Here is a 26,102-nt window from a genome sequence, read left to right as displayed (position 1 = left end):
AGTTTAATTGTCATACTTTTTATGCGAGGAGTTATCTAATTATAAGGGAAGGAGTCTGTATGTATGTATGTCCTTCGCTTTTCTCGACAACCGTTCATCCGATCTACTTCACACTTGGTGAGTGTATTGCCGAGGACTCAAGGAAGTGCGGTGCTGAGTGTGAAGTTGTTTCGATGAGAATTTAAAATATATCGTTAAAAGAAAACATTCAGCAGATCTTGAACTCTCCAATATGGCTGCCATGCAGATGCATAGCTGCAACATACAGTAGATGTTGTTTCTGTATCTATACAGAAACAACTACATCATAACGTTTTATATATATTTTAATACTCTTAGTTAATGTTATAACTATTATTATAATATTCTTAGAATTCATGTCTAGGCTATGCTCTCTCTCTCTCTTCGCATTGTCTACCTCTCTACCTGAGCCGGCAACCAATATTTGATTTTCTCGACAACTGTTCATCCAATCATTTGCTGTTCATCCACAGCACTGGTTTAGCAGCCCACACACACACACACACACACCCAGACCCCCCACCCACACACACACACACACACAGTCCGCACACACACACACACGCACACACACACACACATTCTCCATGGACTGGATCTGTTGTTTCTGTCTTTCCTCCAGGGCCTGGCTCTGGCTCTGCAGGGCCTCCCTCTCTTCTTCCATCCTCAGCACTTTGTCCTTCAGCCGGCTCCGCTCGTTGTCCAGGTCCCTGATGGCTGCTTCCTGGGTCATCTGGGTGGCCTGCAGGCTGCTTATCTGACCTATGACAGGACAGAGAGCACAGGACAGAGCCGACATGGGTGAGAAGAATACAAATAGGAAAGTGTGTCATCTGCATATTGTCAGTCTTGAAGGTTCCTTATCGTTGCAACTGACACACTTGTTAAATAAAGTCTTGTCAGCACATCTCAAATTTTAACTTGGTCCTGGAGTTTGCACTAAAGTTTGCTGAGTTGCCATTTTGTTTTTTTTTATCGTGTTCATGTTAGCTGATTTCTTTTAGAAGAGGATATCATTTCACATGGCGGTTGTTGTAGTGGTTTCTAAGAGCTATTCATGTTTTTCAGGACAATCAAAGACATTTCAGGGGGTTAAGAGTTGTTATTTCTCTAAGTCAATTACAACAACCTCTACAGCTACATCCATCTGACCCACGCCTGTTACATTTCTACCAGAAACTTTCATGGATGTAGCCTAATAGCTAGCTAGCTATGCAGGGAGATGACTTCAGCATCCTTCATTTTGCAAAGGATAATTCCAGCTCATTGTAACTTGGATCTTATTTTTGTGATTTAGGTTGTTGTTTACATTATGTTAAGTTAACATCTGGTAACGAGCTAAACAAGCGGTCAGATGATCGGGCAGGTTTTAAACAAATCCTCATACTTATTTGTGACATTCCATCACAGTTTACAGACCGGCCTCCTGCTTCAACTTTGACCTACTTGCAGTAGTTGTGCACACACGCAGTTTTTCTATGCAATGAGGGATTATTGCCAACCTCACAGGAGCTGTCACTTTCCATTTTACCTTTAGATAAAGTGGTTCAGATCATCGGCCTAAATTACTGGTTTGTTTACCACCTGTCACGTCATCTGACACTCGTGTTTCCTTTCACTGTCGGACCAGATATCTAAAATTACTTTGGTGAGAATGACGTTAGAAATTATTGTCAAAATTACAAAAATAGGACCCAAGTTTCAATAAACTGGAATTCAGCTTTAATATAAGTAACCAGTACAACTAACATTTTTAAACGCTGTGCTGACAGGTGCTTAATCAGCTGTGGATAAAAGTTAAACTGTCATCCTGAAATGAAAGACATTTGCTCCCAAAATGTCTTCACTCCTCTAGACTTTTAATAAATAAGGAGCCATGATCTGCACTGGCAGTACATGTGAACGTCACAGTTGCATTTGTCAGCTGGAAGTTATTTGTGCCTCTCACATGCAGATAAAACATTCTCATTGTGCACGAGGAGCTCATAGGAGCTAATGGGTCGAGCATAATTCTGTGCTGTGATTGCTCATACATTTCAAACAGTAATGTTTATGTAATGTTGTTACTGATGGAGAGACATCATAAGTTATTAAATCAGGTTCCGGCACACAACTTGCCCAACGTATGCGCGCACAAACACACACCTTAAACTGGGCATAATTGATGTGAGAAAGGTTTCCACTGCCTCTGAGGGACTGGGAGTACCATTAGCTTGAATATACAGCAGTACGCCATTAAAGCGTTACAGGGTATGATGCCTCTGACAAGATGAGAGGAGCTGTTAGTGGATATGTTTGATGTGTTTGCACGACAAGCCCAGGGAGTGTAGGGTAGAGGAGAGGAGAGGAGAGGAGAGAGAAGCAGGTAAACCTAGAGGGTCTTACTGGCTTTGAGCAGTATTTCAGTCGCTTGCTGCTGAACTCGATCTCTGGCTGCCTCCAGTTCACATTCAGCTTCTTTCTGACGGATCTCCACAATCTCTGAGTTCTGGGTCACTTCGTCCAGCTGCTTGGTTAAGTCCTGCAGAAGAATTCAATAAACAGAGAGCGGAGGAGAAGAGAGGAAACTCTATTAACATAAATGTAGAAACTACATCTGGCTGACAGTACAGGAGAATCATTATCCAGAAGAGGGGAAAGTAATTTAAAACCAGAGACAGACGTCAATGAAAACAGACAAACTCAAACAACTTTGAAGAAAGAAATAAAGTCTGTTGACCCCATCGATCCCAGCAGACCGCCGACATTCTTCCCACTGTTGAAGTAAACCTTGAACACCAAGGTATTGATTAAGTAAAATAAGCTATCACACTTGTTTGTCCAAGTGTGTCCAACCCTTAAATGTTGCTATGGTGATCCAAGCATCAAAATTCACTTGCGTCTTATTCTCCTGAAGTGGTGACAGAGAGGTTAAACTGGAGTGAAACCTGAGTAAAAGTTGCTTTGAGTAACTATATGTTGTTGCACTTTATCAGTTTGCCTATTTAGTGGTTATGAAGCCAATTGGTTGCTCTCTGTTTCACTAAAAATGTCACAGATTTCACTGATTAGTTGGGGAGCTGTTCTGTAGAGCTGTGACGATTTGATTAGTCGAGTGACAGAAACTGTTTTGATAATCATTTCAGTAATTTTTTGAGCAAATATGCCAACAAATTAGCTGGTTTTAGCTTCTCAGATATGATGATTAAATGCTTTCTTTGTCATACATGATAGTAAACTGAATATCTTTGAGTTTTGGGCTGTTGTATGGACAAAACAACACATTTAAAGATGTCACCTCGGGCTTTAAGTAGTTATAATGAGCACTTTTTATGACATTTTATAGACCAAACAACTACTTGATTAATCAAGAAAATAATCACTAGTTGCATCCCTACTGTTCTGCAATTTGACACCTTAAGAAATGTAATAAATGCCCTGGTTATTCTAAAATAGTAACATGCAATACATTTAGTAGAGACTTAGCAAAGTCTTGGACTGGGACAGAAAGGGTTCATGTTATGAACAGAAGTGCAGAACTGGAGTTCAAATGAAAGAATACAATTACTGGAATATTACGATGATCACAATATTTAGATCATCTTAGAAAACAGCTGTCGCATGGTCACATTACATATAGTATATTTCCAGTCAAGCATCATGAGAACATTTGCAGGACATTTACATGTAGTTGGTGTAATTGTGTAAGTTGTAGCTGTATAAGACAATAGTTTGAATGACATGTTGAACAACCAAAGTTACAGTATGCGGCATATTGGTAGAATATTCCTAATACTGAAGATCAAGAATTAAAATGCTCAGTTAATAAGGACTAGACTTCAGGGAGGCATTTGACACACACACACCCACAGACACACACACATACATCCACAGACACACAAGAGTACAGTAGCTGTGCGATTTAGAGCTCTCCTAAAGCACTCTGTAAGAACTCAGAGGTAATTTCACATCTTTCAATCCCATCAAACGGCCTGCCTCAAACTTAATTACTGCTGCTACAGCTAAGACAATGAAACCTCAGTATGATAATAACCACTGAGGAGCCACACAAATTAGATTTGATGTGTGTGTGTGTCAGAGGCAACCCCCCCCCCCCCGTAAATTACTCATTTCATTGGATAACAATTAATACATTAATATGTTTCTCTGTATGATATTTTCATTTACAACAGTAACACATTTAATGAATCACTATAATATGAGCTGTACACTCAGTGTTTCCCTGTTATTCATTCTGCAGCTGCGCACAATTTCACACCATCATTAATATCAACGGGCTACTAATGATTTTCACTCACATACTGTGTGAGCACAATAACATCCTACGTTACAGTGGAATAGTTTTGAGTCATCCTCCCTCTCCTCATTCTTCAAAGAACATCTATGTGAAAGATATTGTTATAAGAGGAGCGTGGCTGCTTTAAGGAACAGGGCAGTGAGTCATGTGTGTTTGTAACGAGTGTGTAGTCGAGCGAGCGGCAGAAAAGTGACGATGAGTGTGAACGGAGCGGAGGGAGAGGTTAGCAGGAAGTTGTCGATACGACAGTAAATGTACAGTACAGACTACAGTGTGTCAGTTAATAAATGCTGCAGCTTCTCAAGACCAAGAAGAGTCTGTTGAAGGAGGTTAGCTCCGATGTTAGCGACAATGCATTAGCCTAACCTGACCAAGCTCACTTAAGGTGGACTGACCTTTAAGGTGGACCAGCAATGTGTTATTTCATATTTTCCTTGTTGTCTACAACTCCCATGAAAAGGGAGTTTTCTCAGTACTTTCTGACTTCTGTATCCTGCATGTGCCACTCAGACACCTGGGAACTGTACATTTTAGTGAACGTCACACAAACAGGAGTAAATAGTGAATTTTCAGCTGCAGGTTAAAATGCACTACAGTAGTGAGTATTCATGGCAGCAGGGTAGTGTATGTGGTTTGACTGAGAAGGTTACAGTGTCCCTCCATGTTTATTGTAATAAAAGAACATGTCACCCAGTGCAGCTCACTAATGTGTTTTAGTCATTTTTGGACACCAGTGTATCAAACTAATATTTAAAATACGAGAGATGATGTGATGTTATGTGAGTCAATGTTGTCTTTTCTCTTGAGTACATCCTGAAAACATATTTATTTGACTGCTTGTTCCTGGGATTCAGTTGTCTATGTTTAGTTCTTGAATATTTCTTCATGTCAGACGATGAACTCTCGTCCCCGTCTTGCTGAACGGTTGATGATCCGTGAAATCAGCAGGGACAATGATGGAAATAAGACTGTATAAGACTTTATCGTTCTGCCTCTGACAAAGTCTGATATGCTGTGTTTTCAGATATATCGGAGTGTTGTCAACAAACCTGCGTCTAAAAGAAATAAGCCACATCAGCCTTTGGACACATGGAATCAGTTCATTGTTAGTTTTGATCTTTTTTTGATTTTCATGGGATTTGTTGCCAATAAGTAAAAAAGCTTTTAATACTCTGCTTAAAACATTATGTTTGGGGTTATAGGACACATGTAGTGACACATCCTGTCAATGGATGTAACCAGAAGAACAGTTTACATCTATATATGTGTGTGTGATGTTGGACTGGTGGGCTTAAAACAGTTTAATTAACTGTAGAAGTTGATTTATCGGAGCTAAACGAAGAATCCCATTGTTACACACACACACACACACACATATACGCCGCCTCACTTTTGTCAATCATCCTTATTGGACCTGGCTAAATCCTGCAATCCCATTTACATATAAAAGGCCTTGAAAACTGTGCTTTAGATGATTTATTGTTATATCTCGCTAAAAGCTTCCTCCAACGAGTCCAGATATGCTTTACCTGAGAGTGAAGTATTTAGTCCAAAGTCAGTGACAGCAGCAATTTAACATAACTTCAGTGGAGTATTTCACTTGGGGGATAATTTGTAATTTTTGGCTTGCATATTTCTCACGGAAGCTCGTGAACAGTGAGTCATTAATTACGCCTGTCTCGGTTACTCCGAGCGATCATTGGCTTGCGTTTCTTTGGAGATTTGCCTACTAAATCATAAGCTAAAGGAGCATGACAGAGAACGCTGAAGCAAGGAGCTGCAGCATCCTGACATCAGCCACAAAGTGCTGCAGACTGGTGTGAATTCCATATTTGATGCTACTATTTCCACCCATGAAGAGTGCTGGTACAGTTAATTATGCCTCACGAGATTAGCGAGCATTTTGATTTGGTGCGACATTTTAATTTTCCAGAGTGAAAAGAAAATTTAGTGAAGAGAGTCTAAAAATGTCACTCTGCTTGAGAGAAACGCTACCTTATAGAAAGCCAGTAATTACAAACTGTAGGGCGAGAGGAATAACAAGATGTGAGATGTGTTATTGTGGTGACATGTAGATCACAATAAAGATTAAAACATCTGCTGTGAGCTCGTCGAGGTTAAATTAAAAATCTGTTATCTCTCGACAATAAACTGTCAACAGGAGTTGAAGGATTAAGAGATATGTTCATAGACTGAGGCTGTTATTAAAAGATTATTGTGATATTACCTTAGCAGCAGCACAATATAGCAGCTGTGATCCTTTTTTTTGTGATTTGTATTTTCTCATAGAAGAGCAAGGAAATTACATCCAATACACATATAATACAGGAGATATAAAACATTTTACCCAGATTTCAGGGTAAGATGAAGCGTTACAGCATCAAACAGAGACAGAAGACACACAACATCCTCATTTCAGAAGCTCCGTTACCCTATCACACATACTAAACCACTATTAGATTTATACAGCGCCTTTCAAAACACCCAAGGACGCTTTACAAAAAAGGAGAAAAAGAAAACTAAGCCGAGCCTAAATAATAAGCAACTGAGAAGTTAACTGGTTAACTGTGGAAGCCTGAGCAAACAGGAAGGTTTTGAGGGCTGGTTTGAAAGAGTCCAGAGGGTGGGGGGCTGCCACGCTGAAGGCTCTGTCTCTGGGGGGTCAGCATAGACTGTATAAAATATGGACGTAGTTACCGTGACGTCACCCGTTGGTTTCTGAAGAGCGGTTTTGAAACTCAAAGTGAGCCGCTCCGTCCGAACGTCGCCATCTTGGCAGTGCGTGACGCTGCCTAACTCCCAGCCAATCAAAAATGGGCAATCGGCTTAATAAAATTTAAATGGGTGAGTTATAAAAAAATTCACCCCCGTACAGTTGTCATGTAAGAGGAAATTAGCTACAGAGACCAAAACCGTTTGTTGTACCAGGCTGTAAACATGTTTATTTCTGCTGTAAAGTTGGACATTTTAACATGGGGGTCTATGTGGATTGATTTGCTTTGGGAGCCTCCAGTGGTCATTCAAGGAACTGCAGTTTTTGGCACTTCCACATTGGCTTCATTTTTCAGTCCCGGAGGTTGACGCTTTGGGACCAGGGAGTGGAGGGATTTGTAGGTGAGGATTTCACAGGGAGCCAGTGTAGGTGAATGAGAGTAGGGGTGATGTGCTGCCAGGGTTTGGTGTGGGTAAGAACCCTGGCAGCTGAGTTCAGGACATATTGGAGCCTGTCCAGGGTTTTACTGGTGTTGTGGATATTTCTGAGTGATGGTCAACACTTCAGATGAGAGAAGCACACACAAGCCTTTGATGTCTTATTGCTGAGAATGTATGTTGAAGTTACTTGATCAAGGAGAACTGTAGACGGCAAACATCCAAGTTGGTGTAACTCGGATGCTGTCTCTTTCCGTTCTGCCCTCTGACAGTCTGAGTGTTAGTATTTAACCCAAGCAGATCGGCCTACGATATGAAAAATCATTTGAGAGTGACGGCCGGAGTCGGGAGATGTTCTTGAGGTGGAAAAAGGCGGATTTGGTGACGGATTTGATGTGTGACTGGAAGGAGAGGGTAGAGTCCAGGATGACGCCCAGGTTGCAGACTTCAGGGGATGGGGATGCATTCTAGCCAGATGTTTAGCCATTGTGTGTGTGTAAGTGTGTGAGGAGGTTGCCAGCATCCTCTCAGCTGCAATCAGGCCTGCTAACAATACAGGTTTCATTCCTATGATCGCCTTGTGTGACTCAGGCAGGATGATGGGTCTACTGGGATGATTGGCTTCCTCTTGAGTAAAAGAGAGGGAAGCTCTAAATGGCTTTACAAGTTTTTTACAGCTGTCTTTGTCTAAGGATATATCAGGAGGAGTAAAGTGATGCATAAAATGAGATTGAAATGGATCAGATAAAAAGGCTCGTTGTGATCTGATGGCTGTAATGTTAGAATATTTCTCATTTTTGCTGCAGTCTCGACACAAGGAGGTGACTGAGTCTCGTTCTATGAGTTTGAAATTCTGCTCGAGACCTCAAGAGGGAATTTAGGTAAACTCTAACTGAATTATTGCTTTTTTATTTCCTCTGAGAAGCCCAGATTTTGTTATTCTTGCTCCAAATAATGTAATTTTGATTCAAGTTCCGATATTTTACCCAGTCTACTTCTGTTGAGGTTGCGAGAGAAAGATATAGAAGTGTGAAATCATTTCATATCAGCTCTGTTCTGTATGAAAGACTGAAACAGCCGAGCATCAAATAGCTTCTGCCCTCTGATATCTGTTTTATTGTCTCGTATCTTATATCAGAGAGAATCTAGAGGAGCTGTCAACTGAAGTTGGTTCACGCTCTCTGCTCTGTTGCTCTGTTGTCGTTTCTTTATCTGGGTTACACTTGAATGCTGTGATAATTAATGAAGTTTTTAACTCCAGGCACACCAACCACTGCTGACCTTGATCATATTCTCAAAAAACACAGAGAGGGGGGAGAGCGGGGTGGGGGGGGGGACCCCTTCTTTTCTTCTGTGCAATCAGGGATAATTTCACACAAACTTCAGAGCACATCATAAAAACAAAACAGACCTACTTAAGCGATTCCCCTGGAGCGAATGTCAACTTTATTTTCAACGGCAGAGATAATGTGAGTCTACTCTAAAGAACAGAACTTGGGTAATGAACACAGTCTTGCTATTTTTGTACACATGACTGCCTTAATGATGGGATGCAGGGCAGAGGTATGAAGTATTATCCACCATCATGCTATCCACACATAAGATATCGGATACCATCATTTTATTTTGAAAAGCTGCATCCTAGAGGACAGTTTAGATCCATCATGCTGGTTGGTTGTAGTGTAGTTCATTTATTTTACAAACTTTACATGGCTGATAGACTGTCTACTGATGGACAGAGTGTTGACAGAACGAGGTGATAGTGAACCTTTACTTCCGTGTTAACATACAAGCAAAGCAAGCAAAGTATACTATTGTTATTATGGCAAACATGTTATCTACTAGGGGTGTGCCTGAATACAAATATGTTATTCGGCAAAGCACAAATAGTGGGGTTTTTACAAATATTTGTCTCATACAAATATTTTTAAAATTATTTGGTTTTGGAAAGAAAAACTCAATGAGGGGGGTCACATCCACCTGCTACATGACGCACATTTCTTAATTATGGACATCACTTTAATTTTCATCTTTAATGTTCTAAAATTATAAGCTTAATAAAAACAAAAAAAGGGGATTTTTAAACCTCTTTCCACTTTTATTCGAATACAAATACAAATAATTTTGCTGCCTCAACAAATACAGATACAAATACAAATACTGCGCCCTCTGCACATCTTTATTATCTACACTCTGATGCTAACTCTCGAAGGAAATATCTGGCTTTTTAGCTGCTAAATCGTCTGCTACCAGCTAGTCTCTGGGTCTACGGGTTCATCACCAGATGTGACTGTTTTCTTATTACACATAATCGTTTGGTCCGTTGTGATTATAGCAGCGTTAATATCTGAAAATGTCAGAAAATGTCAGAAAAAAAAGTCCCAGGCTAAGTTTTGGGCAGGTGACACTTTGCTGAAGTTTTACTTTTTGTATTTTAATCAGTGAAGTGAAACATCAATACTGAACTATCCATGTCAAGTGCTGCTCATTTTATTATCTATTAGAGGACAAATTTTGTAATTATTGGCATAATATGGTCAATAATAGTTAAGACATTGTTCTAATAAATTACAGGATTTATGATCATCCCTGTCCTGTCTACTCTTTATATTCCGGTTAAAGTTTGAACATGTCTGAGTAGGTTGACACTAGGGATGTGCAGAGAGCCCAGTATTTGTATTTGTATCTGTATTTGTTGAGGCAGCAAAATTATTTGTATCTGTATTTGTATTCGAATAAAAGTGTAAAGAGGCTTAAAAATCCTGTTTTTGTTTTTATGACACTTTTAATTTTAGAAAATTAAAGTGTTACAATAAGTGTTCATGAATAAACTACCTTACGAAGGAGGTCCCCACATCGGGTCTCTAACTGGAGTCTCCCAGATCATAGACGACTGCGCTGACTACTGAGATAAAACTTTACTCTTCGCCTCATGCAGACAGACCTCTACCTATTTATACACCCATAACACAGAGACAGCACACCATGTAACATGTAGAAGAACTTCAAAGGTGATTCTTGCTTTGCATTTTTCATTTATTGCCTATTTTTTACAACCTAACTTTGTGGAAAGGAGAAGGGGAACAACAGGTTATGGAGAGTCTCTTGGGACCACTTTGCTTGTGTCAGTAGTTCAGTTTTATCTCTGGGGAACACCCCCAACAAATCATTTTTTAAATATTTGTATGAAACAAATATTTGTATAAAACCCACTATTTGTGCTTTGCCGAATAATGTATTTGTATTCGGACACACCCCTGGTTGACACTCACTTTGACGTTGCTCTCGGCGGTGGTGAGCGACGCCTGCAGCTTGTGGGATTTCTCCCGGTTTTCCCGAGCTTCATCCGTAACCCTGGCCAGCTCGGTCCTCAGTTTTCCGAGGGTTTTCTGGAGCGCCGCCTCCTGGGTCTGAAATTCCCGCCGCAGCTCGGCCTCGGTGCGTTTCCACGCCAACAGGTTGTCGGCGGTCAGCTGCTGGGTTCTCTTCATGGCCTCCAGCTCGCGCTCATAAAAGGCCTGAGCCTGCGGACGGACGGACAAACCTTAAACCAAACAGCCTGAACAGCAAGGACACTGAGCTTTGTTTAATTTTTTTTAATACCTTTATTCTTCCTGAGTTCCTTCCTGAAAATTGGGAGTAAACCGTTTTTGAAAAGCTTTTCTCATTATAACGCAATCTCATGCTTGAATAATCAATGCAAGTGAAAGTTGAAGACAAAATGATTCGCCTGACAGTGCTCACTGTCAGTGAGGACGGTTTCATTGAAATTAATAGCTTCTGAATGCAGCACTTAAATTGTGCCATTGTGCTTTCGCTGCTCACATCACTGTAGAGGAATCTGCAGCTCACAGCCTTCACTGCCTGCAAGGTCAACATAACAAATGTAATTCCACTCTGTTTTAACCATTATTTATCCACATTTAGCTGAGACTATTTTACTTTAAACAACAATCAGAGTGCATCTTTATTATAACACACAAACAGTACAGGTAATTCTAGGTGAAAATTTATAGTGCTATGACTACTGGCTATGGCTACAATAAGATATTAAAATAAAACTAGTAAAGTAGTAATTTTTAGGGTTTATGATGTATTAAAAACAGAAAACAGAACCATGATGTGAAGCCTGGTTCAGTTATTAATGTCATGTATAGATGAAAAAATAATTATCATGCTCCCTTAATATACATGCACATTGCTGAAGTTTATCATCTGATATTGTAAAGATTCCAGTATTAACTTTATACATAAATGTATCCACTTTATAATATATAGCTGCTCACTGGATGACTGCATAGATACAATCAGAGTCTGACATCAGAAAAAAAACCATCACTCAAGTTATTGGCTGTCGTGTATTAAAGCAGTAAATTAAAGCGGTACCTTGCTGAGTTTGGCCTCGTATTCCTCCACCAGTCTCTTCTTGTCCGCTTTGAGCTCCTCCACCCGCTCCGTCAGGGAATCCACCTGCAACACGTCACACGACACGCGAAGGAAAAAACTCAAATTGTGTTTGAGACAATCCAGAAACAGAAGGATGTTTTCATTTTGTGTAGAGAACTTTAAAATGTGTAGAATGTTTCCTGACACCTTTGCTTACACAGGAAAGGTTGATCCATCACGCTCTAAAGTTGATTTAATTCACTGGCTTGTACACAATCAGATAAATATCTTAGTAATCACTGCTGTCCAGCTTCCCCCTGAACTTCCCTGCAGTGATTTCATTTGTTGCTTTGGCCTTAGCGTGTTACCTCGGCTTTATGCAGCTGTCCCAGTTTCTCCTGGTCTTTACTGTAGTTGGCGTTCTGGCTCTGGTGGCTGCGAAGGAGCTCCTGGATCTCCTGTCTGTGCTGGGCCTTCAGCTCCTCCAGAGCGACCCTCTTCTCCTGCTCAAACTGGGCCTGGGCCTGGCTGAACGTACGCAGCTTCTCCTCAAAGGACCGTCGCATCTCCTCCACCTCCCTCGACATGGACACCACGCGCTGGGTGTGCTGCCGGGAAAGAAGGGAGGATTGATTTATGGGTTTGTGGGTTTCTTATACAGTGGGCGCACTTATTAATGACCGACAAGACAGCAAACATACTGCAGAGAAACCTGCAATGTGAGAAGAAACAACACCTGTTGATAGTAATATTCAATACTGACTCAGCGTGTGGTCTCTCAAAAAAAAAACGTATCATGAAGTAGGAGAGGCAAAGAATAAACAAGCCATGAACACACTACACAACGTTCTGTCTTGAAGTCATTCTGTTTGCTCGCTATATGACTGATCGGCGACGAGGTGTCACATATTAAAAGATCTTTCACCAGCAAGAATCCCAGATGAGTCTGTCTGGTCTCCAAACTACGTTTACATGTGAGAAATGTGCTGATTTGCAGCGAAAAACAAGGAAGAAAAAGAAAAGAATAAAGATTGAGACACACGAGGAGCAAAGATTGTCTGTTCTGCAGAGAGTTGGAGGTAAATAAACACATATTTTTTAACCTTTATTTATTCAGGGGAATTTCACTGAGAAAGCAATGCTCTCGTCTCTTCTTTCAGTAAAGCCTTGATCACACAGATTCATACCTGGAAGCTGCCCAGTACAACCACAGTCTGATTTGCTCCCACTGAGCAGCTCCACTGGAGCAGTTGGGGTTAAGGGCCTTGCTCAAGGGCTCCTCACACATCAAGGGTACCTCAGTGGTGGTAATGAGGGAGGGGGGGGGGGGGGTTCATCCTGCTAGTCTGGGGGATTGAACCAGTGACCCTCCAGTAACAAGCTTTCTTCTCTAACCTTTAGGCCACCATTGCCCCATTTTTGCAATGAACTGTATGTAGCTGATTCTGATAGAAACTATATTATTCATCATACAAATAGATGCATGATGGGAGTTTGCTTTATATCAGACAAACAATCTATATAAGACAGAACTGGTGCAGAAAGTGAAGGAGCCCTGATCACCACCACTACACCACCAGTCAGCCGTCCAGTCCAGCAGACAGATGTGATGCTGGCAGATTGCAGCCTCCACAGCGGGACAGAAACACAGACATTAGTTGTGATTACCTGCAGCTGTGACTGCAGCATGCTGCCTCTCACCCCAAAATACACCACACACACACACATACACACACACACACACATCATCCCTCCGTCTACCTGAGCCTCGGTGCACAGCTGCATGTCCTCCACCCTCTGACGGTAACTCTCGAACTCGGCCAGCGCCTGTCTCTTCATCCTCTCGTGCAGCTCCATGGATTCCTCCAGAGACTGAATCCGCCTCTTCAGGTCCATCTCATCGCTGATCTTACTCTTGTACTGGAACAAATGTGCAGTGTTCGGTTAACCATTTTGCTCCAAATGTCTTGTTTTAATAATAAATCTGTCAAACCGCAGCATCAAACCTTCCCTCCAGGCAGACTCTGTGGGAAGGTATAGCATGTAAACGTCTGTATATGTTTAGATGTTCAAGGTTAGTCACGATGCTGTCAGGGAAGGGAAGTTATTCTCATTAGGAGTGATGATATATAGATCTAAATAATGAATATTCAGCTGATTAAATATTGATGAGTTCATTTTGAATGTGATCTCAGCTCTCGGTCTCTCCAGCGGATCAGCTGCTATGTGATAGTGTTGCAGCTGCAGAGGAATAATGTAGTTTAGCAGCTACGGACGGACGGCTGTTAGACATACGTTATACTGTCTCGTCTTGACCGACTGACCTGAATTTGACTCTCGCTGACCAGTGAGTTCATTTCTGAAGATCCATTCCACATTTTTCTCATTAATCCAAAAGGAATTAAAGCTCACTTATATCTACATCAAACAGTACAAAAGCTTCCCTCCAAGTTATTTATACCTCACAACTTGTCAATCATTGAAATAGCTGTTTATTTACACCTCTCCCATTCAAATGTCTGTGGTCAGATGTAGTTTCCTTCCAGTCTAAATGTTCTTACATTTAAAATCTTGTGTGTCCAACATGGAGAGAAAGTAAACTTTTCTGACACTTCTCATCAAAGACGAGGGGGATGATTTCACTCAGAGTAGCTCGACTCTGAATTTAAAAGTGAGAAGGTTAGTGATAAAAAATTGATGTTGAGTAAGAGAAATGGTATAAACCTGTAGTATCTTCTCTCTGGTCTCAGAGAGGATCTGCTGCACCTCTTCTTCATGGGCCTCCTTCAGAGTGGCGATGGCCGCCTCGTGTTCATCGTTTTTTGTGTTCAGTGCATAGATAACCTGCAACGGAGAGGGAAGGAAAGCTTCAGGAAGTTTTACTGTATTAACCTTTAAATGCTCGAGTTCAACCGATGTGAACTATGTTGGCGCTGCTGATGTTTTGTTCGGAAATTAAATTGGAGGGTAGAATAACAAAACTGTGAGATGAAAGGATGAAAGGAAGGCAGATACTGTACATTTACTCTTTGTAGGCTGGAAAAGCTGCTCGTGCATCATTTATATTATCATAAACCGTCTGATCCTGAATGTTATTATCATCAAACTCTATTCATGTGGAATAGCTGATACTTTTTAAAGTCCCCACCAACATCTACCAACATGTAGGCAAATCATAAAAACCTTTACATGAATCATTTATGGTAATTTTACACCAATCAGCTTCTAGATAAAGACACGCAGCCAGCAGAGAAATGCTGCAGTAATGAGTCGTGGTATGCAGCCGGCATTCAGCTGCATCCACTATAAGCTGTAGAAACCCTCCCAGTGCACGTCTCCGTGTTTCCAGTATTAGCTCAGAAGCATCAGCGGCGATGGCCCACAGTTATAAATTAGAAATCGGTTGATGCCACGTATTGCCGGGGATAAAAATAACACGAGCAAACTGTTGTGCATGAGATTGACCTTTAAATCCCTTCCAAAAATACACGCAGCAGCCAGTCAGAGAGCCGTAATCTGACAGCCCCCCCCCCCACTCACAGAGGCAGAGAGAGAGAGAGAGAGAGAGAGAGAGAGAGGACAGAAATGGCTTTTACATTTCCACATGAAAAGCCATGAGACACCCCCCCCCATGCTTCTCTCTCCCTGCCGTGAGAAACAAAGCTATGTGTTGCCTCTTTGAAAAAAAGCAAGTCAATAATTCAGCACATTGAACTGTGTGATGGTGCTAAAGAGCCTTTGTTTACTTTGGACCAAAGTCCGTCAACAGACTTAGAGATGGAGAGCAGCAGCAGCAGCAGCAGCAGCAGCAGCAGCAGCTTTCTTTGAAACAATGACATCCACTTTTTATGCCTCGCTGGGAGATGAAAGGCTTTAGTTTGACAAGTGGTGGTGTTTTTTCAAATTCCTGTTTGTTTATTCTCCACACACACACACACACACACACACACACACACACACACACACACACACACACACACACACACACACACACACTCACAGGCTTCTGCTGACAGCTGCAGAGTTTTACTTAACGAGAAAAAACTGAGACACATTATAGTCGGGAGGTGATTTCAGTGACCTGCTGATGTGAATATAATGCATATTTTCATCCCTTTTCTCATTATTATGCTGTACGTTTAATATAACCTGATATTTATATATATATCTCTCAATTCAAGCCAAATATAGTTTATGGAATGTGTATCTTCATGTACGACAGCAAGAAATCTGCAGATTATTTTCTTGATTAAGCGATTAATGGTTTTGGCATGAAATAGTGAACAGTGACTGTTATAAGATCACATGTTGATGTTTTCAGTTTATTTTCATGTATGAAACAGAAACAAACATCTAAGAAGCTGCAACCAACAAATCTTTGGTGGTTTTGCTTCACAAAATGACCAAAACGATTATTCAGTTATAAAATTGTTGCAGTTTAATTATCTGACGATCAACTAATCGATTAATCGACTAACCTTTGCTGCTCTAGTGTCTAGTTTTATTTCTTTTCTTTCTTCATTTGGGTGATAATTCAATATGACTTTTTTATTTTAAATTGAAATTACTGAGAAATTATTAGAGCTGCAACTAACAATTATTTTGATGAGTCGAATTTTAGCATTTTTCTTTAAAAAATGATTCAAAACAATTAGTTTATTATCAAAAATTAGTTGCCAATTAATTTTCTGTCAATCAACTAATCATTGCAGCTCTATTGAGAGTCAACGTATAGCAGAGAAACTTCAAATCTGTACAATCTGAATCATCATTCTCTCTCTTTTCTTTTTCATGTTGGAAACTGTGGAATGAAACAAAAGAGTTAAATAAATCTGAGAAAATTCAGTTTGCTCCAAAATAAATAATCTTTTCCTCCTCATCTCTAAATTATTCAGTCAGCTCAGTCTCCCCGCAGCGCAGGAAGTGAATGAAGCAGACGTAACAGTTAGAGGAACTAAAATCTCTGTTACACACACACACACACACACACACACACACACACACACACACACACACACACACACACACACACACACACACACACACATATGAGCACACGTGTACTGAAGTGAGCAAACACTCCAGCAGAAACTGTCAAGATGTCTCATGAATCGATGCACTCGTGTCCAAACTCCTCCGTGTAATTCACCTGACAAATGGTCAGTGAAGAAGATGAAGAGGAAGAGGAAGAGTGTGTGTGTGTGTGTGTGTGTGTGTGTGTGTGTGTGTGTGTGTCACATAACATGACAATTGCTGCTGGAAAGACAAAGGCTATAAATATCGTCATCATTAGGAAACAAATCAACATTGAACCATTGAAAGACAGAAAGCTGATATTGTTTAAATGTGTCTGCAGATTATCTGCCAACATCAATTATGATTGTGCATCCAGGTGTTGTGTGTTAAACCTGCAGATATATCAACGCTGTCGGAGTTGATTCTTAGCTCAGTACAGGATTTAACCCTTTATGGCTCTGCAGTATCTGCACACATGTATCCGTACTGAGGAAGCTGCTGGTAGGAAGGAAGAAAGAAACTAAATTCAGCTGCACAAAATGATTTTCCCACAGTATAATCTGTGGTTTTTCTCATACACATGCAGCCTGTGATGAAGGGTCACAAGTACAAACAGTGTGACGTTGTTGTAGAGCAATGAGGTCTGCAGAGGAAGGAGGTCAGAGTGGACGAATGGATGGAAGTGTCTATCAGCCCATCGTGTCCACAGGCAAACATTTCCCTCCATGTTGACCTTCTACATGTGTTACTTAAATGTACATGTAGTAAAACACACCGAAATACTACACAGTCTCTGAGATGGAGAGAATTCAGTTGGAAGAATTTAATTTGATATTTTATCACACCTAAAATCAAAAGTCAACAGATACGTCCTCAGCAGCCATGCTGGAGTCTGTGTAACACCATGGATCCAGATCACACACACATTAATGGGAAATATACAAACGTACAGCCCTTCTGAGGGAGAACGTTCACTCAGTTCTCTGGGATATGTGGTTCCTAAATCCTGACTTATCCTGTAGCTCGGACACTCGGATGGATCGGTGCATGTAGGAGAACAACATCTGGCTGGGAGGAAGGTCATTACTAAAAAAACTGGCTCATGTCTGACACCTCCAGTAGCAAACAATGGATGTCAATTAGAGATGATATACTGGTGATGGAGCATCTTACATATAAGCTGAAAATGAAAGAAGATCTCTTTGTAAAAAGCAGTGATTCTACATAACTGTACGCAGGCTCTTTGATAGTTTCTTTCCTAATCTGTAATCCTGAGGAGATTGTCTTGCAATGTATTGTCAACATTGATAACTAAAATAAATAAAAATTGTTCATGTAGTAAGCGTTTCATTATTTACACACTTAAAGTAACCCAAGTACCGTAACCTGTCGTTTCTCCTTATTCTTATTGACATTAACATTACGGCTACGTGTCATTGAACGTCTACAACAGCAGCTTCCTTCCTTCTACTGAACCAGCGGTCTGCTGCTATCAGCGTCTCTCTGGGTGTGAATGTGAGAGAGAGAGAGAGAGAGAGAGAGAGAGAGAGAGAGAGAGAGAGAGAGAGAGAGAGAGAGAGAGAGAGAGAGAGAGAGAGAGAGAGAGAGAGAGAGAGAGAGAGAGGAGTAAAGTGTGCGTCTGTGCTAGCAGAGATCCTCTCTCATCTCCGCGGGTCGATCGGTTCGTGTCCTTGGAGGAGTTTGCATAAATGACAGTGATACCAGGCGGATCGATAATGTGACAGCGAAATGCCACAAATTTCATCCGTCAGCGGTGAGAAAGTCACAGCTGAGAAACTCACTTTCACCAGCAGGCGATGGTGCAGCTGAGTCCCTGCTAGCAGCTCCGTGAAATATGACTGCTGTCAAACACTGTGAAGAAATTCCCTTTTAGCTTCCTTTTACTTTTGGACCTCCTGTTTTCACTCTTCGGTTGAATGTTATTCTGTTATTCTAGAGATACAAACGTATGTTTTCTTGTACTTTTCTTTCACCGTCTTCCTCCCTTGTTGCTTGGATACAGTCGTTGTTATGAAGCAGGAACATTCTGCTTCAACAACAGGTTCAACAAACAAACACACCGAATGAATGTTAATGTCTGTGAATATATTAGCAAACACTGACGGACACTAAATCTGTTCTGACTGAAATAAATGAGCTTTTTTACTCTCTGATGCTTATTGTCAGCTGCTATAATGACACAAAAAAAACACTCAAAGTTTCATCTGAACAAACATAAAATCTAATTTTAACAGCAGCAGCAGTTAGTGTGAGCTGCTCTGTCAAGTAGATAAAAGATTCTGCGTGTTGAAGTGTCAAAGTTGCTTGTTACTAAACTGCTTATTAGTATCTGTCCACCGCCAGCGTTGACTTGTAGGTTACATGTTTTTTTCCCATGATGGAGAAATCGAACCAAAACTTTCGGGAGATACTGGTCTGTGATCATTTATATGCTGCTTTTTTTTAAAATGAAAGAGAAACAGGAGATTCATTTCTCTACATCGAGTCTCTCAGGCTGCATTTACAGAAACCTGCAGGGAGTCATTTACTCCAAACCTGCAGTATTTAGTCCTGTAGTTGAGAATAACTGCACTCAGACTATCATGCATGGAGCTGAAAGTGAAAGCAGCATATTCACATATTTCTGCATGTAAATAAACACCAGCAGAGACAATAAAAGGTAAAAGTCAACCAGGTTTTTGAAATGTGGTCTGTTTAGACTCCAACGTGCTGCCAAAGTCTTTGAACTGGCAGGATGAAGCTACCAGAGTGAACTCCAGTTAAATGTGAGTTAAATGTGAGTTTGTGCAACAGTCTATTAACTAACCTACAGACCAAAAGACACAAACTTTAGGACCCAAAGTTGAATGAAGTTATGACAGCAGCTGCCAGATTGAGCTCGTCTGGACTGATGTCATCGGCTCTTCGAAGGATGAAAGGAGGAAAAACAGAAAGACGACAGACGGAAGGTTGAACAACTTCAAAAGATCTAATGACTCCTGAAAAACCTCCTCACACACACACACACACACACACACACACACACACACACCTCACTAATCTCTCAGCTCCAGTCTGATGAGACTTTGATGATAATGATGATGTCTAATAACGACCGTTTCACTACCTTAACACACAAGCCGGTGGTCATTCTGCAGCCTGTGACAGTTAAACCACAGCGACGACAACGACGATGTTCTGGACTGTAGCATGTCAAACCAGGAGTTAGTCAGCAGCAAACAAAGATATGCAGGACGTTCGCAGAGGTCGTTTAATTATATAAAGTGAACCACTTATGTGTCGCGTCACAAAGCCTCGCAGATATGAACTATGACTGTATCTTCGGTAGCGGCGCGTTGATCTCTGCACGCTTGAGGATAAAATCGTTAACGGCGTGGAAGGAAGAAGGCAACGGGGGAGACGCGCCGTTTAATCGTTGCAACGACTCCTGATGTGTCGTTTCACTGGCGGAGAGCAGTCAGTTTACTGGAAAACTAGTTTAACAAGCAATTAACTTCATCATTACTGCTGCATAACAAAACTACTGATCAGCTGATGGGAAACCAGCCGTGTTTCCACCGGAGAAGAAGCCACCGCAACACATTTGTCCTAATTAATTGAAACACTACATGATTGACAAGTGTTTAGTTTTGTTGTTTTGAAGCTGGAAGTTTATTCTTGACTTTGGGATCATTTTATGTGCCAAAATAATCTCGATGCGATCACACATACAGGTCATGTGACGACACCTGAGCCTCTTCTATCTGCTAATGAAGACAGTGAGATGCAGTTGAAAGCTCACTAAAAGACAGACAGCGTGGAGCTTGAGTTGAGATTATTTGGTCACGGTGTGTGAGAGGGGTAGTAGATATGTAGTTATCAGATCTGCTGCTAGTTAGCTGATGCTAACGGGGGACTGAGAGGGACACGATAACAAACCACGACTGCAGGAAATGTTTCCAGGAACGAGAGCAGCGTTTCCCGTCTCAACGAGGTTCTACTGAAAGATTTATAACTACGTTTTGGGTCCTTCCTCGTAAATGACGTCACGCATGTCTTTAAATCTACAGTTTGGTAAAGACTGAAACATATTTAGGGGTAAAATACCAACGATGTGAATATTATTTGTCAGTCTGATGATTTAATGAAGCTTCAAACCACTGAATTCATGTTTTATTGAAGCTATAATATCGCTGTACATCCTGACGGTGCTCTTATGTCTGATCATAGACTGTATATAAAGACCTTTTATGAAGATATATAAATATATACTATTTATATACAGTCCGGTCTGATCACTATAATGACTTTTTTTACTACTTGGCTGAACGATGTGATGAGACACGAGAGCAGAAGCTTCCTGAGCTGCAGTCAGGTATATCAGCAGGTAATTATCATTATCTTCTTACGCTCATTATCGTTTAATCTGCGTCTAATTGGAAATTTAATTTCTAATTTTTAAGCACGGAAGATTCTTGCTCTTCGTTTGTCCTGTTGAACAACCTTCAGTGTTTACAGACAGGTGATGTTACTAAAATATCATAAAACATATACAGTCGTCATATTTAGTGTTGTGCTTGAAGCCTTTAGTGAGTCAGATCATTTCTTATTGTCTCTTGATTAGAAATTATCTCTGTCCTGTTGTTTTTTTCTCTTTATAGTCATATTTTTCATTTATTTGGTCACTAAAGTCTGTGTCTTTTATTTATAGATAAATAGATTAGATTATAATAGATTATAGATCATTTGCTCCACTTTTCTCACCTCTTTCCAGTCTAAAGGCTTCATATGATGTATGTTGATAATCCTGATTTTGGCCTTTACATTACCAGCACCGATGGATACGAGTGTTTGTCCATATAGTGTTTTCCTCTGGCTGCACATGGGTTTTGTTTCTATGGCAACCATATCTTGACAACATATCACCGCTCTAACCGCCGTTGTATGATGGACTAGCATCGTCCCCTTTGATTTTTATCATCTATTTGTTATTCTTAGACTACGATCTATTTGTTTGACAGTGTTTTTTTCACCATGAGTTTTCATCTCATATGTGATTGGTTGCCTGAAAAAGGAGCAACAGTGACGACATCAGAGCCTTTCTGAAAACTTCAGAGGGTCTTCAGCTAGAAGAGCTCGGAGCAGCCAGTCGACCACATACACTCTCTCCTCGCTGGGAACAAGTGAAGAATGATGCTGGTGCTCAGAAACAAACAGTATATGGATGAATTGTTAAATGTTACATCGTACAGATTCCAGACACGATGCTGAATGTTGCTTCAGCATCATGAAAAGCCTTTTTAAAGAGATGAAACAGCAGCTAGTTGCAGATTAAAGACAGTATCAGTATCTGCTCTGCTAGCATGTGATCTGCTAAATTATAAGGTGCACCTTAATCCGCCAGCTAATTATGGGATGTTCAGCGGTGCTGTTGAGATGAGGTCGAACGTGAGTAAATGCAAAGTTTGGCTCTTTTTTTTTTGTATGAAAGCATCAGAAGAATCCTGTGAAGACGAAGTCGTGACTCGCTTGTTAGAATCTGACAGAAAAGAGGCAGAAAACAAAAAACGAAGCGAGGTTGCTCTGCAGAATGTGCATATTCTGTGGTCTGCTTTCAGCAAAGCTTTTAATGCAAATGCCTCACATACAGTAGCTTTTGAACACTGTTGAATAAATCAAGAGGCCGCTCAACACAGTCGAACGGCCTCTCGATTTTGAAACGATAACATCTGAACGCCTCAGTCATGACTCACACTTTGCTCTTTGATGCTCTTTGTGAATTTTACCTCAAGATATGTGTATATTCAATTTAAAATTCACAGTATTGTATAAAGGCTCTAGAAACATGTCTGACTTGTCAATGGATCCACACCTCAACATAAAAACCTCAACTCACTCTTCTCACAGTAAAAGATGTAAGTAAGTGTCCAGCATGATCGTCTCTTATCAGCATTAACCAGGAGACATGATTCAGTGTGAAATGAGATTTCCTGTTTCTGTCGGATGAACTTAATAAATTCACATTTGGAGATGTTGCTGAAACATTTAGTACTAAAGTAACTCGCTGCAGTTTTCACCAATCACACTGAACATAATATAATATGTGGAGAGAGAGAGAGAGAGAGAGAGAGATAGAGAGAGAGAGAGAGAGAGAGAGAGAGGGAAAGAGACATATATATATATATATAGAGAGAGAGAGAGAGAGACATATATATATAGACAGAGAGAGAGAGAGAGAGAGAGAGAGACATATATGTATATATATATAGAGAGAGAGAGAGAGAGAGAGACATATATATATAGACAGAGAGAGAGAGAGAGAGAGAGAGAGAGAGAGAGAGACATATATGTATATATATATATAGAGAGAGAGAGAGAGAGAGAGACATATATGTATATATATATATATATATATATATATAGAGAGAGAGAGAGAGAGAGAGAGAGATAGAGAGAGAGAGAGAGAGAGAGACATATATATATATATATATAGAGAGAGAGAGAGAGAGAGAGAGAGAGAGAGAGTCGTATTTGACAAATTAAAGTTTGACTCTTAGAAGAAAACACATCTGTTGTGATGATGGGAAATAAAAAGCCCCACATCTTTTTTTATTGCGGTTTGTTTACTCGCTGTTCTGTGCAGACAGCAGGGACACGTTTTCTCTTTGCGAGAGCAGATATTAAATGTTACCATTAAAAAAGAAGTAAACAGAAGTTTTCAGATTCTACTTGTAACAGTTTAATTTGCGGCGACGCTCGACTGAATGAGCACATCGTGATTGAACACGTTTCTCTGAGACGTCTGAGCGAGATTGTTGTTCTGCTGTCATCTGAGGTCCTCTGCATGTAAACACAGATACACACCTTCCTCCTGTATACTAATATACACAGTATATATATTTAATAGGATCGACCACACATGATAAACACTTCTTAGTTGGACATTTCTCTTCCTTCAAAAAGGAAAAATGGAAAATCTGCACAATTATTAGAAGGTTGAGGTAGAAAAATGTTAATCTGGGCCTCAGTATCTAATTCTATAGAAGAAACAGCATTAAACACAGGTAGGATGACACATGTTTACCAGAAATTACATCATAATTAAGCATAAATTCATTTTAGTTCAGCTGAAGGACTGTTTTTCTTCTACCAGCTTCTGTGCTCTGGTTGGTGATATTCTAACTAGTGCTGCCAATACACATGTGACTTAAAAGCACATGGCTGCTAACGTCTAAAAGTGTGTGTGTGTGTACGTGTGTGTGTGTGTGTGTGTGTGTGTGTGTGTGTGTGTGTAGTTACTGTATTACGTAATCTAAACAGTAGAGATGTCTCTAATTGAATTATAAGCACCATCTGGATCCATTAGTATACTCCAAGTTCTGAGTGTGTTTTATATTGTTCTTTCTGCCTTCTTCAACACACACACACACACGCACACACACACACACACACACACACACACACACACATAGTACAAATCAGGGAGCTGAGACTTAAACAGAAATCGAGGCCTAAAGTCAACAAACACATTTAAACCCGTGAGGACAGATCGATGCAGAACATTCACTTCCTGTTCTGTTTTCATCACACGCAGCATGAGATCCATGTGTCTTTCTTTTACTAATATTTTTATTTATTTACGTTGGAATCTTAATCCGCTTATGTGAAAATTAAAGGAAGATGATGAAGAATACCGAGTGATAGGTGAGGGTTTTAAGTATTGATCTAATTATCACAATCTCAGGATGTCTTGAAAGCGTCGGAGCTTATAAATCCTGACTGATGTGAGAGATTTAAAAGAGTTCAAACAGCTTTCAACTCTCGAGCAGCGACAGCAGGGAAGGTGAGCTTCAATGTCGACCGAGAGTCTCTGAACCCACGAGGAAGAACAAAGTCTGCATCTGGCTCTTTTTCCCACTTCTCAAGCTTTCAGATCTCAATGATACAATTGGGATGCAGTCTGGTTGCTGTCAGAGTCCCGGCGTGTGTGTGTGTGTGTGTGTGTGTGTGTGTGTGTGTGTGTGTGTGTGTTGTAGAGACCCTGAGTTGATTACAGCTTATCCTCTGTCTCCTTTCATCTTTCCACAGGTCTTGACAGTGTCAGGCGTCTCCAGCAGCTCTTTACCAGGTTTTATTAAAGGGGACTGAGAGGTTTTCATTCAGCGTTAAAGGAAGCTGGAAATCAGATTTACTTCCTTTCACACTGTCATCCTTCTGTCTCTGTTGTCACTATAACAACCGAGAAAACCTTTAAAGGAAAGATACATGTGTACACAACCCTGTTTCCCTTTTTATTTATGTATATTCCATGTCTTATTATTCATTATCTGGCGCAAATGCAGGAAGTATTGTGCTCTTTGTGCACAGCGTCATGCAGGAGACGACATTTCACTTCCTTTCACAGACCTGCAACAAATATTTGCTTCTTTTTTTTAACCCCTAACTGTGATCTTTCTCTAACTGTAACCAAGTGTTTTATTTGTCTAAGAAAGCCGAACATATTGTAGAAAGTAAGAATTTTGTTGAATATATTGAACATTGAACGTAATCTGAGGTTTTGCAGAATCATCCAATATCGAGACTCTTAAACGCACAACATGTAATTTCAGCCGCCAGCGGTCTCAATCAAAACAATAACAAAAGACGGAGTGTGATGACGGTGTGAAGTAGCAAGGGATCATGGGAGTTGTTGTCTTCGTTGTTAAATAACCAGCTTCACCGGGATAGGATTACTCCAGTGTTCATTATTCAGGATGTTTTTACCGGCAGAGGTCTCCTCCTCTCCAGAACAAATGTACACGCAGATTAAAATCGTTAAAAATACTAATTAAATCTGTTTCACCTAAAAAATCAGTGTTTCTCCGACGATGTTTGGTGACCACCGGACTTCCTGGAGGGGCTGTTAGCCGAGCTGCTGCTAACGTTTGTCCAGTTTATTTCTCTGATAACTTAAGATCCAGACGTCCAATGACTAAAATCCTTCTTCAGGCTAAAAGATATAGTTAAAAACCACCTAAATTTATCATGAAAATGTGACTTAAAACTGAATAAAAGTCCATTTATAACAGTTTGTGTGGAACAACCACAACACCGATGTATTATCTTGTATGTGTGTAAGTTACTCTTTGGTAGACGCCATTGTAGCGGACAAACACAGCGCCGCCGTATGCATCTGGTGCGTGTTTACTCTTTGGTAGAGGAGGTATGACGCCATTGACAGGCGACCAAATGA

The 26,102-nt window shown here is 40.5% G+C and overlaps 1 protein-coding gene across 1 annotated transcript in view; it reads right to left on the bottom strand.

Annotated features, from left to right (window-relative positions):
• Positions 1-26,102, bottom strand: part of fam184ab (family with sequence similarity 184 member Ab) — a 150,042-nt gene that overhangs the window by 80,935 nt on the left and 43,005 nt on the right. Inside the window, exons 2-8 of the mRNA XM_042389809.1 lie at positions 14,579-14,698; positions 13,616-13,774; positions 12,223-12,462; positions 11,855-11,938; positions 10,741-10,992; positions 2,407-2,542; positions 602-783 (exon numbers count right to left, since the gene is read on the bottom strand). Of these exons, the coding sequence (XP_042245743.1) occupies positions 602-783; positions 2,407-2,542; positions 10,741-10,992; positions 11,855-11,938; positions 12,223-12,462; positions 13,616-13,774; positions 14,579-14,698 (1,173 nt within the window). The remainder of the gene's footprint in view (positions 1-601; positions 784-2,406; positions 2,543-10,740; positions 10,993-11,854; positions 11,939-12,222; positions 12,463-13,615; positions 13,775-14,578; positions 14,699-26,102) is intronic.

Source organism: Thunnus maccoyii, chromosome 17, assembly GCF_910596095.1.
Source record: "Thunnus maccoyii chromosome 17, fThuMac1.1, whole genome shotgun sequence".
Lineage (NCBI taxonomy): Eukaryota > Metazoa > Chordata > Actinopteri > Scombriformes > Scombridae > Thunnus > Thunnus maccoyii.
This window is presented reverse-complemented; position numbering and strand designations above follow the sequence as displayed.